The 15,454-nt window shown below is 50.0% G+C and overlaps 1 protein-coding gene across 2 annotated transcripts in view; it reads left to right on the forward strand.

Annotated features, from left to right (window-relative positions):
* CCL22 (C-C motif chemokine ligand 22) overlaps window positions 1-10,988 on the forward strand; it is a 28,422-nt gene extending 17,434 nt beyond the window's left edge. Inside the window, exons 1-3 of one of the 2 annotated variants that reach the window (XM_054049345.1) lie at window positions 7,727-8,251; window positions 8,745-8,865; window positions 10,800-10,988. In XM_054049345.1, the coding sequence (XP_053905320.1) occupies window positions 8,182-8,251; window positions 8,745-8,865; window positions 10,800-10,890 (282 nt within the window). In that variant the 5' untranslated portion in view covers window positions 7,727-8,181 and the 3' untranslated portion in view covers window positions 10,891-10,988. Of the gene's footprint in view, window positions 1-7,726; window positions 8,252-8,744; window positions 8,866-10,799 lie in introns of those variants that run through there. The other variant, XM_054049343.1, reaches the window with a different exon arrangement.
* The last annotated feature ends 4,466 nt before the right edge of the window (window positions 10,989-15,454 follow it).

Genomic DNA, 15,454 nt, shown 5'->3' on the forward strand with positions numbered 1-15,454 from the left:
TAGCTTGGAATTTAGGATTTCTGTGCTAGTGACACTATTTTACCAGTTTTCCAGTTTCAGGTTAACAGAGTGTGTTTGGGGTCCATTCCTGGGCAAAGCTTTGGCTAATACTGTAGCAAAGAGAGCAAGGGTGAATTACACAGAAAAGATGTTTAATGTATGGAAGCTTTCCATTAGTAAACAGAACTGGCCACATGATGGCACCATTAGCCGGAGCAGCAAAGAGGATCTGCTGTTTGCCCTTATGAAACAGGAGTCTATTTTTAGTGCGTAAGTCTTTAGTTTCATTTCCCCATGGAATAGAACGGTGTCTGCTCATTTATTGAGCTTTTGTTTCTTTAAAAGATCATCAGCAGCGTAGGGACTATTCCATGTATGAAATGAAATTTTAATTCGTGGGATACATTGTGTGTGTGTATGTCCACCTGTCCATCTCCCCCCCCCCAAACGGGACTGTATGCTGGGGATCAGAGAGAGGGCTTAGCAGAACGTGGGCTGCCTGGAGAGCGTCCTGGCACTGAAGAGGGCAGTTTTGTGGGGAGTGCTGAGCTTCCAGTCCCACTGGGGTTTTCCCATAATCTCTTCGCTAGTCTACATGGAAAACCCCTCGTCTAGGGGCCCTCCCAATTCATCAGCCACCTGGAGAAGGGTGCTGCAGGCAAAGGGCTGCCTGGGCTCTCAGTGAAGTCATGGAAATATGCCAGTTTATGCCAGCTGAGATTCTGGCCCAGTGTGAAGTAATCAGTGAGTGTCGTCCTTTTGAACGGGCTGAAATGCTTCAAGTCTTTGGTTTTAATGGTTTTGGTTGCTCTGGGAGGGTCTGATGCCACTTTGAGTTGGTGTGTCCTGGTCTGTGGGGAGCTTGCTTCTGATGATGAGCTCAGAGAGGTTGGGGGGTTGTTCGAAGGCCAGAAGTGGGGTTCAGGAAAGATTTCTTTCAGGATGGGGTCCCCATCGAGTATGGGTCATAATTGTTTGATGATACCCTGAATGGGTTTCATTGTGGGGTGGTAGGTGACTGTGAGGGGTTCGGTCACAGAGACCCCCTTGGGACTGTCACATGATGTGCTGAAATTACCCCTGAGCCCATTTTCCCTGCCAGCTTGGGACTCCAGAACCCTGTCTTGTTGAGCCAGACACGCTAGCCTGCTGCAACACAGACCCAGGTCTGGTCCACGCCCCCAAAGCTTCAGACTTTAACCAAAAACTGCTCAGCAGGTCACCTATCTCCAGCACCCAGACAACCAGCTCCCAATGGGATCCAAACCCCAAATAAATCTGTTTTACTCTGTGTAAAGCTTATACAGGGTAAACTCATAAATTGTCCTCCCTCTATAACACTGATAGAGAGATATGCACAGCTGTTCATCCCCCCCCCAAGGTATTAATCACTTACTCTGGGTTCATTAATAAACAAAAGTAATTTTATTAAGTATAAAAAGTAGGATTTTAGTGGTTTCAAGTAATAACAGACAGAACAAAGTAAATCACCAAGCAAAATAAAACAAAACATGCAAGTCTAAGCCTAATACATTAAGAAACTGATTATTGGTAATATCACCTCCAGAGATGTTCCAATAAGCTTCTTTCACAGAGTAGACTCCTTCCTCGTCTGGGCCCAATCCTTTCCCCGGTACAGTCCTTGTTAGTTCCAGCTGACATCTTAGGTGAAAAGCAGGAACGCTGTCATGACTGGCCCCACTCTTGTCCTGCTCCACCCCCTTTTATCTCTTTGGCATAAGGCAGGAATCCTTTGTCTCTCTGGGTCCCCACCCAACCTTCTAAATGGAAAAGCACCAGGTTTAAGATAGATTCCAGTATCGGGTGACATGGTCACATGTCACTGTAAGACCTCATTCTTCATTACCCACAGGCTGGGCTACACCTACACAGGAAGGCTTGCAAGTAAACAGAGCCATTTACAACGGATTGTCCTTGAAAGTAAACAGAGCCATCAAGATCCTAAACCGCCATTAATGGCCCACACTTTGCATAATTACAGTAGGACCTCAGAATTATACTTCATATTTCTAGTTTCAGATACAAGAATGATACATTCATACAAATAGGATGAATATATTCAGTAGATTATAAGCTTTGTAATGATACCTTACAAGAGACCTTTTGCATAAAGCATATTCCAGTTATATCATATTCATACTTACAAACAGAATTCCATAAAACATATGGAGTGCTACGTCACAGTGCCAACTCGGGGTGTGTGGTCAGAGGGGGGTTTATTTATTTATTGGAGGGAGGGATAGCTAAGTGGTTTGAGCATTGGCGTGCTAAACCCAGGGTTGTAAATTCAATCCTTGAGGGGGGACACCTAGGGATCTGGGGCAAAATCAGTACTTGGTCCTGCTAGTGAAGGCAGGGGGCTGGACTTGATGACCTTTCAGGGTCCCTTCCAGTTCCATGAGATAGGTATATCTCCATTTATTTATTTATTTAAAATATTTATATTTCTGTATTGAAGCAAGTTCTCTTGGGGTCTTTGGGTAGCCCGTTCCATGATGGGATCTACTTGTCTGGTAGAGCATCCTTGTTTGGTGAAGGCGATTTTGAGTGTGTTAAGGTGTATATCCATGTCTTTCTTCTCAGAGTATATTCTGTGGTATTTGAGTGCCTGGCTGTGAATAACAGTTTTCTTGGTGTGATTGGGGTAGTTACTGGATCTATGAAGGTAGGACCAGCCTGGGAGTTTAAATTCATAACTTTGCAAACCACTAAAAATCATGGACTGAACAGAGACACTGGATTTATGGTTTATTACAACAATCTGTAACCCACTAACCCCCTCTTTTATCCTATGACTGCAGAGGTATTAACTGGCCACTCTACCTTGAATGGTGCCTTACCATATGTGCTAACTACTTATGCCAAACAATCTGTTCCACCTTTAGCTGTGACACTCAGAGTACCTTTCCCAGACCTGAGGAAGAGTTCTGTGTGGCTCAGAACCCTGTCTCTCTCGTCAGCTAGAGTCCTCCAAGAAAAGATATTGCCTCACCCAATTGTTTCTCTAAGGATTTGAAGGGTCATAGAGATGAAGGCCTTGTTTACACTGGGGATTTGCCTCGATTCCAGCCACTGGTGTAGCTGCAAAGATGCAAACCCGTAGCTCTGGAAAACTATGATTTGCACGGGTGCAGCTTACCTCTGCTTGGAACCGGAGAAGCTGCACTGCTGAGATCGGCCACTTCGCTTGTCTGCTCTAAGGGTTTGCATTAGAGCAGCTGCAGCAGTTGCTGGCCACCCACCTCAGCATAGACAAGAAATTGAGCTTCTCCCCTCCAGCTCTGAGGTGGCCTCTTTGATGGACATTGGCTGGGCAGCATGTGTGGGAATCTTGCACTGCTGCTGCCCACGGCGTCCTCATTTTGGGGGAAAACAGGATCTCAGTATTTAGTACTTTCTGTCTGGTACCTTTCACCAGCACAAAATTCATTATAATTAATTAAAGGCAGTAACTCTGCAGAGAAGCTACAATTACTGCAAGCTGCACATATGTGATGTTTTCTGGCATTTTCACCTAAGTGCAATCATTTCCTTTTGAGAAAAAGGATCCCACTTTTAGAAAACCCAGAAGAGGGACTTGCACAATACTTAGAGGGGAGACTGATCTCAGCTGTCGCTCATTTCCTGCCTCTTTCTCAGACTGAGGCTTTGCACCCATGCGGAATGAAAGAAGAAAATTCTATTTCTGTGGGATCCTTCGCAGAATTTCTCCCCTCCTTTTCCCTCGAAAAGTCACTTGCTTTAAATACAACAGTAATGAAGTGTGAGGTGTGGGAGTTTCGCAGAATGATTAGCTCGTGCACTGTTGTTCCACATTTGTAAAATTCATCTCTAGAAGCAGCTGCAGAAAAGTGCTGAGATCAGTGCTTGCTGATTTTGCAGTAAAGGGGCCTCTGATTTTAAGGGTTATTTAGTGGTTTAAGTGCGAATACAGAGAAAGGAACATGTACAAACAAGCAAGTATCCTAAGAAGTAATGACATGAACTTCTTTCTATATTATTACAGAAGGGACATGCGTTATTTTGCTAATTTGATGCACCTGGACTACAAGTCAGCATTCGTCTCTTATGAAATCAAATCCAACAGGAGATTATTTTCCGGGTGGAAGATATTGGATTCATCAAACCCTCCTCGTCCCCCGATCTCTGACCACTTTGTAGCAGACCCATCACACCTAGCTCCTGAGTTCAAGTAAAGAATTTCCAGATAAAACGCTTGCTGCTCCCAGATGCTGATGACCTGGTCATTCTAACACCTATGCAAGTGGTTTCCAAAGGAATTTATGCCTATTAAAAACATGCTTCAGGGCATGGGCTTGACATGTCAACTTGGATAAAAACAAGAATCATGCTATTTCAGAAAAAAGCCCCAAACAAGCTAACATTTGTCACAGAGTTATCAAAACGGAACATACTCCAAATTATATGTAGCAGAGTCTCGTAATGAATGCACTCTGGCCCAGGCTGCAGGCTGGAGATCAGACCAGTTCACTTATGTGGTGGGGTTGCTCAAAACAGGTATCAGTCGTATAAGAAGGTATTTAGAGTGCAGAGTCTGTGAAATGCTTGCAAGTTGCTGCATGGATTAATCTCACGTGTAATGTCTGTATTCCATGCTACACGGCAATATGTAAAGTTTGCTTTATAACTTTGAAAATGTTTGCTCTAAATTTGTGAATGGGAAGAGTGTTTTCCCCTGCCTGGCCAGGAGGACTATCAAAATCAGATTGGCCATCAAGGAACATCGCACTACAAAGGATTGGTTATTGGCCCTATTGCACCTTGGAAATGCTACCTGCAAGGAAGTTTGTTCTTGGGACTTGGAAGCTGAATGAAGGAAATAAAAGACACAGGAAAATTTTCCACCTCTTTGCTGTTTGAACTCTCCCAGGGCCAGAGACACCAAACTGAAGCCAGCGATCTCCAGTGGTTACCTTTTGGGTCTGTCCTGAACGACACTTTGAATTGACAGATCACTACAACTCTGTCACTCTTAGGATTCAGATTGAAATTCATTTGTGTGTATATGTTTGCTTGCTTTAACCTGTAAATAACTCTCCTGTCTTTTCCCTAGTTTATTACAGGATGGGCTACAGGCGTTGTCTTTGGTGTGAGATCTAAGGTACAAATTGATCTGGGGTAAATGACTGGTCTCTTGGGACTGGAAACAACCTGAATATTGTACAACTTTTGGTGTGTGTCACCATGTATTACTCAGTCCAGCTTGCCTGGGTGGTAGGACCGACTGGAGAGTCTCAGGGCATGTCTACACAGCAATGAAAGCTTGGCTCAAGCCTAACCCACCTTGCGTCCACACACCAATTGTGCTAACCTAGGGATTGGACATAGGGTCCCAGGACCCTGCAGGCTGCCGGTCTGAACCCATGTTAAGCTGGGACGTGGGGTCCAAGCCCTATTGCTTTTCTGTGTGCACATGGCCCCAGCTTGACTCTGGTCCCAGAAGTCTCTGGATGTATCCCAGAGTTTTTGGCGACAGAGGAGCAGCATTGAAGGCAACGGCAGGAGGTGCCATTACTGCCTAGCTGAGAGCGCTTCCTGTTTCTGTTCCTGTTCCTCCTGCGGCGCCGGCAGCTCCTGCTCCGGCTCTTCCTCGCTGCTGCGTGGAGCTTGCCCAGAGCAGGGAGCAAAGCTGACAGGTGGGAGAAGGCGGGAGCCCTCCCTCCCCCCCCCAAGCCCTGGGGTCCATGTCACTGCTCCACAGCCGGCAGCAGCCCGGCAGAGATGTGTGTGTTCATATGAGGGTCTTGACACAAAAGGCCTTGAGAAATTATGCACAAATAGGGGAATAGTCCATCAAAAAGAAAGCCTTAAATCAAGAACCGAGAGCTTTGCTCACAGACTTTGCCCCAGGAGCAGGGCCTGAGCACCCAATGCCACAGACACCTCTGCAGCGGAACTGGTTCGGCTGATGCTCCGGATAGCCCAGGAAGAATGTGAGCCCCAGATACTGATCGTGGAACTCCAGTTGAAGGAGAAGAAAGAAAACGAGACAGCCTACCAGAGACGCAAAGCCAAGGCTGAGATTGAGGCCGAAGCTCTCCGCAGATGCATGAAACATTTAGTAGCTGAGGAGAGAACTCACCCATTGCAGCTCAGAGTACTGGAGCAGCAAAAGCAGCAGCCTTAGCCACTGAGTCCAACTCCCCAAGGCACCAGGGAGTTTATCAAGAGACTGACTACATAGAAATGTTTCTGTCCACCTTTGAGAGCCTGTGTAGGATCCAGAAGATTCCAGAGGAGAAGTGGATGTTTAGCCTCCTGACCAGATTAACTGGGAACGTGAGACAAGTTTTTAATGTTATGGAGGAGGGTGATGCCAAGGTGTATAAGAAGTTTAAAGAAAATGTACTGAACACAGGCACCGACTTTTCAAAGTGCCAGAGGGTGCTCAACCCCTCGCTGTGCCCCAGGCCTTGTTCCCACTGCAACCTTCCTCCAATGCCCCACCTAGGCCCCACCTCTTCCCATCCCTGCTCCGCCCCTTCCTCTAATGCCCCACCTCTTCCCATCACTGCCCCACCCCACCCCGCCTCTTCCTGTCCCCCCCCAGGAGGTGCTGGGGGGGAGGTGTGCGGGAGAGCTGATGGGGGGCTGCCGGTGGGTGCTCAGCACCCACCATTTCCCCCCGTTGGGTGATCCAGCCCCAGAGCACCCACGGAGTCGGCGCCGATGGTACTGAAAAGGATTAAGATTACCCGAGTCCCGTCAACTGAAATACAGAAATCTTAAAAGGTTTGACAACGTCCCTCATGTCAAATATGTGCAGGAAATGTGTAATGCTATGAAAACATGGCTAAGAGGGGCAGGGGCTGAAGGTAACGATGAACAACGGTTTGATCTGTTGGCACATGCACCGTTGTTGTGGACAGTCACTGATGAGGTAAAAGTGGCCCTCTGTGAGCAAACACCTTCCCCAGTTTTGGAGGCAGCAGAAATTGCTGATGAGTCAAGGGCTCATGGGGGGCATAGACCCCAGGGGGAGGGAAATCCTCTTGTTCCCCAGGTTAGGAAGAAGGAGGGGGTCTAGGAATAAACCTAATCCCAACTTTCTTAAACAACCGCAAGGGAGCCTGGATTTTAAAGCCCCTTGCCCTAAGGGAAGGCAGGCGGTCTGCCCTCACTGTTGAGCTCCTAGCCATATCAAACCAAATTGCTCCAGACTGAAGGTCACCCCACAATCTGTACCCCCCCCATGAGTGCCAATGCTCCCACTGTGATCCCAGAGGAAATTGTAGAGGAGGAAGGAGAATGGCCTCGTACACAATATTGGGACTGAGTCTTGGGAAGGTAGTGAAGGATTGAAGAGTGCTCGAGTGACTAGCACTGAATGTACAGGCTGGAGTGATGTGGCATCGCAAGTCGCTTTGGCTAAGGAAAGTTTGGGAAGGGAAGAGGACAGACTTCCTGGCAAAAGTCTAAATATTCTAGCTTTGGATGAATTTTCTGTGACCGTGCTCCTGGCTAAAGTCTACCCGGAGCGGGCGGATTTTAAGGGGCTGTTGATCGTAGGCATCAGAAATTTGCTGCCCACTGATATTTTAATGGGTAATAACATTTTCACCAGGTCTAAGCAGCCTAATATCATAACACGCCACCAGAGAGAGTATGGCTCTGGTGCACCTGCTTTGGCTGTGGACAGCAGGGAAAGCTGCAAAGGGGGGGGTGGGAGGGGGAAGGGCTTCAACCCTTTTGTCTGTTGAGAGCGGTAGCTTGGCTTCGGAGGAGGAATTTGTGGCTTTTTCTGCAGTGCCAGAGTCTGCGCTAACCGTAGGTGAGGCTATTGTCGTACTTGGGGAGTTCACCTTTAATACTGGGTTGGTGAAATCTAATTATACCACTATAATACCACCGGTTGGAGTATCGGCTCTGCTTTCTGACAATTTTCCCTGAAGTCATGGTCATGACTCACTCCAGGCAGCATGACCAAGGGAAACAAGATTTGGTTCTAAGAATGACCAAGCTCAGTTTTTGCAGAACTGCAGTCAGAGTTCTCCAAACTCCAGGGAAAGGGTGAATTCCACATCTTCATGGGCAGGTTTAAATTCCGCAGCTCTGTCCAAGGCTGTCAGTTCATTCCAGCCATCCAGGGAAACAGTCCAGGTCCAGAGCTCTCCAGCCGAGGAGAAACCTCCCAGAATCATGAACAGCCTGACCACAGTGCTTCTGGTGATTTTCCTGCTAGGGCTTTCCCTTCAGCGCATCCATGCAGGTCAGTGGGAACCTCCGACATTGCCGGGCCTTTTCAGCAAAGAGCTGTGAGGAGTGGGGGGAGGTGCCGTTGGGGTCGTGGTGAGAGAGGAGGGCCAGATTCGATAGCCCATTCTGTCTGCTTTGTGATGCAAAGAGCCCAGAAAATGGCCAGATCTCCCCAGTGGGTGTTGTAATGGCCTACAGGCCTCTTATGCCACCCTTCCTGCAGCCCCGGTGTAGGGACGAAGGAGGGGCATGTCAGGGGCATTCAGCGTCATGGGTAGTAAAACATGCTGGGTAAACACCTTCTACCAGGGAAGTTGACTTTGGCACTCCCTCACCAGCTGTTTTGGGGCTCCTTCTGTCTAGGAAGATGCTGTGTAGTTGCAAGTCATCATTATGGTCTTTGAACGGAATTCGTAGTACGGGCTCTTTTCCGTCTACATCTTTTCCACTAGAGAGATGTAACGTTTGTGAAATTGTTTCTCATTTGGTTTCCTTTCTCCCAAAAGCTCCACAAGGTATCCTGGAAGACACAACCTGCTGCACTGGCGTCACTAAGGGACCCATTCGTTTTGCTAACCTGAGGAGTTTCTACTGGACCTCTCCGGGGTGTAGAAAACCTGCTGTGGTGTAAGTAGCCTTCAGTCAGTCAGGCCTCGCTTTAGGGTGAACAGAGGCTAGGATAGGTGTGTGTCAGGGACATGCAGCTCGTGCCAGTGTTAGGGGGAAGGATCCCATACTGTGGTCGCTTAGCCAGGAAACTGCCCTATTCACTAAGTCAGGAGAAGCCTGAGTCTGATCTCACACTGGTTTTGCAGCTGTATGGCTCCAACGGAGTTGCTCCTCATTTACCTTGATTAATTTCAGCAGAGTCGTTCTGACTTGACACTGGGGTGGCTGAGAGGAGAATCAGGCCCCAAGTGTAAATCAAATAATTATCTTATTAATTGTACCTTCAAAATGCAAATGTATGGAACATATTTCCAGGGCTGGTATTGATTCATTCTTACACAACAGAGAAAAGGAGGGAGCTGATGGGCTGATGACCATTCTGACCATGTGGTTAAGCAGGGTAACTGCTCAGGTCAAGACTCACTAGTTCCCAGAAGGAAACGGGACTTGATGGGAATGACATTACTTTCCAGGCAGTGCAGCGCTGTAGACACTTGTGCTTCTCAGCTGGGTGCCTCATGCATTGTGATATACGCTGAGCCCTGGAGGCATCTGATATGCCCACCCCTGGCTTTATCTTCCCTTCCTCTATCAGAAAGACACTGTTTAACTAGCAGTGCACTAACGACAGTTACATGAAAGCTTTACATAAAACAGAGCAGGGAATTCAAGCCAGGTTAACTCCCGAATCGCCCCCCCATCCTCCGTGTCTGTTTTTAAGGCACCATCCCAGTACACGGGGCTGTGCAGTAGGGGATGTGACATGCTTTTGCCCTGAGGCTCTTCAGAGGTGTTAAAAGGCACAGTGGAGACACTCCCGACCCAACCAGCACAGAGTAAACAAAACGGGGGCATGATCATCATAGCTGGGCCCAATTCAACAGCAGCAGCATTTCCATAAGGAGCTGTAGATTCTTCTTTATTCTGGCTTCCTGATAAGGGGGACATGTCAGATCAGACTGAAGGGCTTGAGGAGTAGAACTGAGGTGCTGACCCCTTATGGTCATTGGAGAGCTCATGGCCCTTTTTGCAAGATAAGGGTGTTAACCACTGCACCCCAGACAGGCTTCAATCTGACTTATTCCGTTCAGCCTGCCTAAACCAACCGGGTAATTTCAGCCATAAAGGACCCGATTCTCCTTTTACATACACATGACCCCACAGATTTCAATGGAGTTACTCTTGACTTACACCAGTGTCTGTGAGAGGAGACTCGGCTCCTAAGATGGCGCTTTCCTTCCTTTCCTGAACAGCCGTGTGCTGAACACTGCTGCTGCAATCCAGTCATGGGAGCGTATTTATATGGGATGAAGCATGTTGGGATAGGAGGTGCTGCATGAGTTAGAGCCTGTTATAACTAAGAAGTTGTCAAAGCATTGCCTGCTGGTTTGGGATGAGGAAACACTACACTAGCTATGGGCAGGTCCCGTAACCTTTCTCTGCCTCAGTTTACCCATCTGTAACTACAGTACTTCACGGGTAGCATGAAGTCTGCTTTGAGATATTTGGGTGAAAGGAGTTATAAAAATACAAAGTATTTTAATGTTACCGCCTAGCAGCCAGGGAAATTCTCCTCCTTCAGTCCTCTGCAGACACTAGCCAGCTCACAGCAGTTTAGTGCACCAGGTACATGAGGCAAAAGACGCCCCCCGGGCTGCCTCATATCAGTATGCCAGGAGCAGCACCAATACTACAGCAGAGGCTGGCAGCAAAGCAGTAAAACCGATTTATTCAGCCCCTGGTTTCCTTTCTGGGGTATTCATTGAATTTCTGGAGAGTCACACTGTCCCTGACATTTGCACAACCCTTTCTAAAGCTGACTCCAGGGTATGACACTGTCCGATCTCGCTCACCAGTTAATAACCGAGCTCCCTAATGTTTCCGCATTGCAGGTTTGTGACTGTCCAAAACAGGGACGTCTGTGCTGCTCCAGAGGCCAAGTGGGTACAAGCTGCAATCCGGCGCCTGAGGAAAAAGAAGTAACTTAGCACAGCTGCCCTTAGCAGGGCTGTCCTCCCAGGGGCCTGCTGGCCCTGCTCTATTTATGTAAAAAACCCGTGACCGTTAAATTTATTAAATCTTTATTTTTTTGGAACCAGTTGTGTCATGTGTTGTTGTGTGTCTCTGCGTACGGAGAGCGCTGACCAATAGCTTTCAGCCCCAGGTTTGTCCTCACTGAGGGATTGTTACAATTGGATGGGTCATGTGACCTCTGGGGTCTGTAAGACATTGAGAGGAAATGTTCAGTTGCCCCTTAGTCCTGGTGCGAACTGCTGGGTCCCCAGCCCTGGAGACGGAGTGGCAGTCTCTACAGCACTCGTACACAGGGTGACCAGGGGACCGGGTTTGGACCGGAACACCTGGTCAAAAAGGGATCTTGGCGGTTCCGGTCAGCACCACTGACCGGACCCTTGACTGTCCGGTTTGCCGCGCCGCACAGCAGGCTCCCTGCCAGCCGCCACGTGGCTCCCGGGTCGGGAGGCAGCCGGCATGTCCGGCTCCCAGCCTTAGGGGCTGCCGGGGAGGGGTCCGCGTACTGCCCCGCCCCCTGCCTGCAGACGCAGCTCCCATTGGCTGGGTCAGGGGAGGGGAGGAACTAGCACAACCGCCACTCGCGAGCGCTCAGCAGGCGGCTGTTGAGGGGTCACGTGGCTCGCGCCTCTCCCGCTGCTGCCCGGCCCCGTCTCCTCGCGCGGGGCCTGGGCCTGGGCTCCAGCTGAGCGTGTGCCCTGCGGCCAACCGCCATCTGTCTGTCACCCCATCGCCGGCACCCAGGGGTTGGAGGGGTGTGTATCCCCGTCTCTGCGTGCTGGGAATGGGGCTGCACCCTCCTCCCCCGCACTGCACCCCTATCCCCCCTCACTGCCTCCCTCCCGATCCCAACCCCCCCACACCCCCATCCCCCCTCACTGCATCCCTCCCGGTCTCAACCCCCCCGCACCTCCATCCTCCTCACTGCATCCCTCCCGGTCCCAATCCCCCTGCACCTCTATCCCCCTCACTGCATCCCTCCCCGTCCCAACCCCCTGCACCTCCATCCCCCTCACTGCATCCCTCCCGGTCCCAACCCCCCCGCACTGCCTCCCTCCCTGTCCCAGCGCCCCCGGACCTCCATCCCCCTCACTGCATCCCTCCTGGTCCCAACCCCCCCCCCGCACCCCTATCCCCCCTCACTGCATCCCTCCCGGTCCCAACCCCCCCTCCACACCTCCATCCCCCTCAATGCATCCCTCCTGGTCCCAACCCCCCCGCACTCCCATCCCCCCTCACTGCATCCCTCCCCGTCCCAACCCCCCCCACCCCGCACCCCCATCCCCCTCACTGCATCCCTCCCCCATCCCATCCCATCCTGCTCCCATCCCCCATCACTGCATCCCTCCTTGCCCCCCCCACCCTCCCAACTACTCTCTCCCCATCCTAACCCCCCTGCTCCCCCATCTCCCTCACTGCATCCCTCCCCGTCCCATCCCGTCCTGCCCCCCACACCTACCCCTGCCCACTCCTGCCCCGAGGCCCCACCCCTTTCTGAGGCCCAGCCCTCGCTGACTCCATCGCCCCTCCCTCCGTTAGGACCACACATTATCACAGCTGCAATGGGTCCATTAAAGGCCCACTCCTGAAGGTCAAATACCAATCCAGAGAGCACCACCACAGAAATGCACCTGTCCATATCCCTATATAATTCAATCTGTAGTAACTGACTCCCACACCTACATGCAGATACACACGGGTATTCACATGTACACATCTAGCATGCACTGACACACATACTACCCCATTATTTATTATTACAATTGTTTAGTGCCTAGAGACCCCAACTCAGATCGGGGCTCCAGGGTGGTGGGTGCTGGACATACACAGAAACAGAGAGAGTCTGCAACAAAGAGTTTATAACGTAGCTAGACACAGGTGGGGAGAAATGTCCGCTCCATCGGCTCCGACTGCGATTACTGGTCAACTAGTTCAGTTTTCTGGCAGCAATCCAAGCTCCAGTCTGGCAGACCTGGATGGCCCATCGCTAGGGGGCAGAGGGTTGGTTAGTCCTCTTGCATCAGCAGATCCATGGCTTTTCCGCTGAGGCTGCCAGTGGGGAGGATAACTGGTTCCAGCTGTGTAGTGACACGGACACAGGTTCATATGACCGGCATCTGGATCTGGTCTTCCTGGCCAGTGGGGAGGATAACTGGTTCCAGCTGTGTAGTGACACGGACACAGGTTCATATGACCGGCATCTGGATCTGGTCTTCCTGGCTCTTAGAACGTTGGATCTGAACACTCCCGAACGCTGGTGCCTGAAATCAGGAGCCAAACCAAATGTACCCATAATTCCTGGTGCTTGGCAGGGATGTTCAGCTGAGACTGAGCGTACGAATAAAGCAGCAAACTTACATCTGAACCCTGGGTTCATCTCCAGGGGTTTGGTTAAGACCCAGCTTCTCACTTCAATAGAGCACATGTCTCATTGCTGAATGGGTCATGGGGGCCTCAGAACACCTAGGTTCTAAGAGTCTAAATTATGATAAGATAGACCCGAGGGGATGTACGCCACCAGGCTGTGCTGTAGGGAGAGTTGATAGACTAGCCAGCTGGCACATGGGAGTTTGGGGCTTTCACTGGAGCCCAGAGATACCTCCTGGCATGCATGGCCTGGTCTGTTGAGTGCGTGGTCACTGGGCTGGTACTAGGGAGCTGTGAGATGTTGATTTCTATCTTCTTCTTCAGCTATCCCTCGATGCGAGGATGACGTCTGCCAAGGGGGTTCATTGGTGGGTTTTTCAGTGGCTGAGGAGCCCAATTCGTGCCCTGCAGATTTCCCCACAGAAGTGACAGGTGTAATCTTGGAGGAGATATCGTTGTTTGGCTGGAGTGTTGTGCCCTTTCTTTCCTCCTTTGTCGCTTCTCTGTCTCCGGAGCACATCTGTTCCCCTCAAAGTGGGCTGTGGCTTGGTGTATGGTGTGGGGCCACTGCGTTCTGTTCCGCTCCGAGACCTCCCAGTTTGTGGGTTCATGCTTCCCTTTTTAAGATGTACTTTCAGTATGTCTCTGAAATGCTTCCGCTGCCCTCCGCGAGCCCTTCTTCCCTGACTTAACTGAGAGAAAAGTACTTGCTTCGGGAGGTGAGTGTCAGGCACACGTACACCGTGGTCAGCCCAGCAGAGTTGGTGTTTCGTGACCTGCGCTTCCATACTGCTGATGTTGGCTGCAGAGAGAAAGCTGATGTTAGTGTGTCGGTCTTCCCAGCTGATCCCGAGAATCCTCCAGAGGCAGCGCTGCTGGAACCGCTCCAGCCGCTTGAGATGTCGTCTGTAGGTTACCCAGGTCTCACACTCATAGGGAAGGGTGGGGATGACAACTGCCTTGTAAACCAAGATCTTGGTACCTGTTTGTAGGTCCCTATCACTGAAGACTTGTTTGAGTAGTCTTCCAAAAGATGTGCGGGCACAGCGGATCCTGTATTCAATTTCTGTGTCAATGCTGGCTGCTTGGGAGAGGTGGCTGCCAAGGTACAGAAAATGGTCCACATTTTCCAGGGGTTCTCCACTAACGGTGATTTGTGGAGTACAAAGAGTAGTTTGTTCAGGTGAAGGCTGGTAGAGTACCTTGGTTTTCCCGATGTTGAGAGAGAGACTCAGGCTGCGATAGGCATCTGCAAAAAGATTTAGGTGCTTTGCAGCTTGGTGTGTGCAAGAATGACACAGTCATCTGCATACTGAAGGACCCAGTGGTGCCAATTCTTATGATCTTAGAGTTTGTTTGGAGACATCAAAGATTGAGGAGTTGACCAGCCATACGATACTCAATCCCGATTCCATCAGGAAGGTGGTCACGGATGAGAATCAGGATCACGGCAATGTAAATGGAGAAGAGTTTTGGACCAATGACAGCCCTGCTTGACACCTGTGCGAATGGCGAATGGTTCAGTCTCTGAGCTGTTGCACAGAATGGTGGCAGTCATCCCATCATGGAGTAGTCTGATGATGGAAATGAATTTCTGTGGACAGCCAAACCTACACTGCACCTTCCATAGGGCATCACGATTGATAGAGTCAAAGGCCTTGGTTAAGTCAATGAATGCCATGAACAGTTCCTGGTGTTGCTCTCTGCACTTCTCCTGAATCTGTTGTGCCACAAAGATCATGTCAGTTGTGCCTCGGGATGGCCTGAAGCCACACTGTGATTCGGGGAGGAGCTCCTCGGCAAGGGGGAGGAGGCGGTTTAGTAGGATCCAGGCACGGATATCCCTGCGATGGAGAGGAGAGCAATACTTCTGTATTTCCTGCACAAAGATTTGTCCCCTTTCTTGAATATTGTTACATTGTTGGCATTCTTAAAGTCAGGTGGAATTTCTAAGCAGGTCCAAATTTTGTCGAGGAGTTGGCAAAGTTTGTGCTGGAATATTGTTCCACCAGCTTTAAAAACCTCAGCTGGGATGCCGTCTGGACCTGGAGCCTTGTGATGTTTTGTCTGGGTGATGGCATGCCAGACTTTCTCAGAAGCTGGGGGGATCAACAAGGTGTTCCATAGCTGAGCGTTGTGGAATAAACTT

Source organism: Malaclemys terrapin, chromosome 14 (genome assembly GCF_027887155.1).
Source record: "Malaclemys terrapin pileata isolate rMalTer1 chromosome 14, rMalTer1.hap1, whole genome shotgun sequence".
Taxonomy (NCBI): Eukaryota; Metazoa; Chordata; order Testudines; family Emydidae; genus Malaclemys; species Malaclemys terrapin.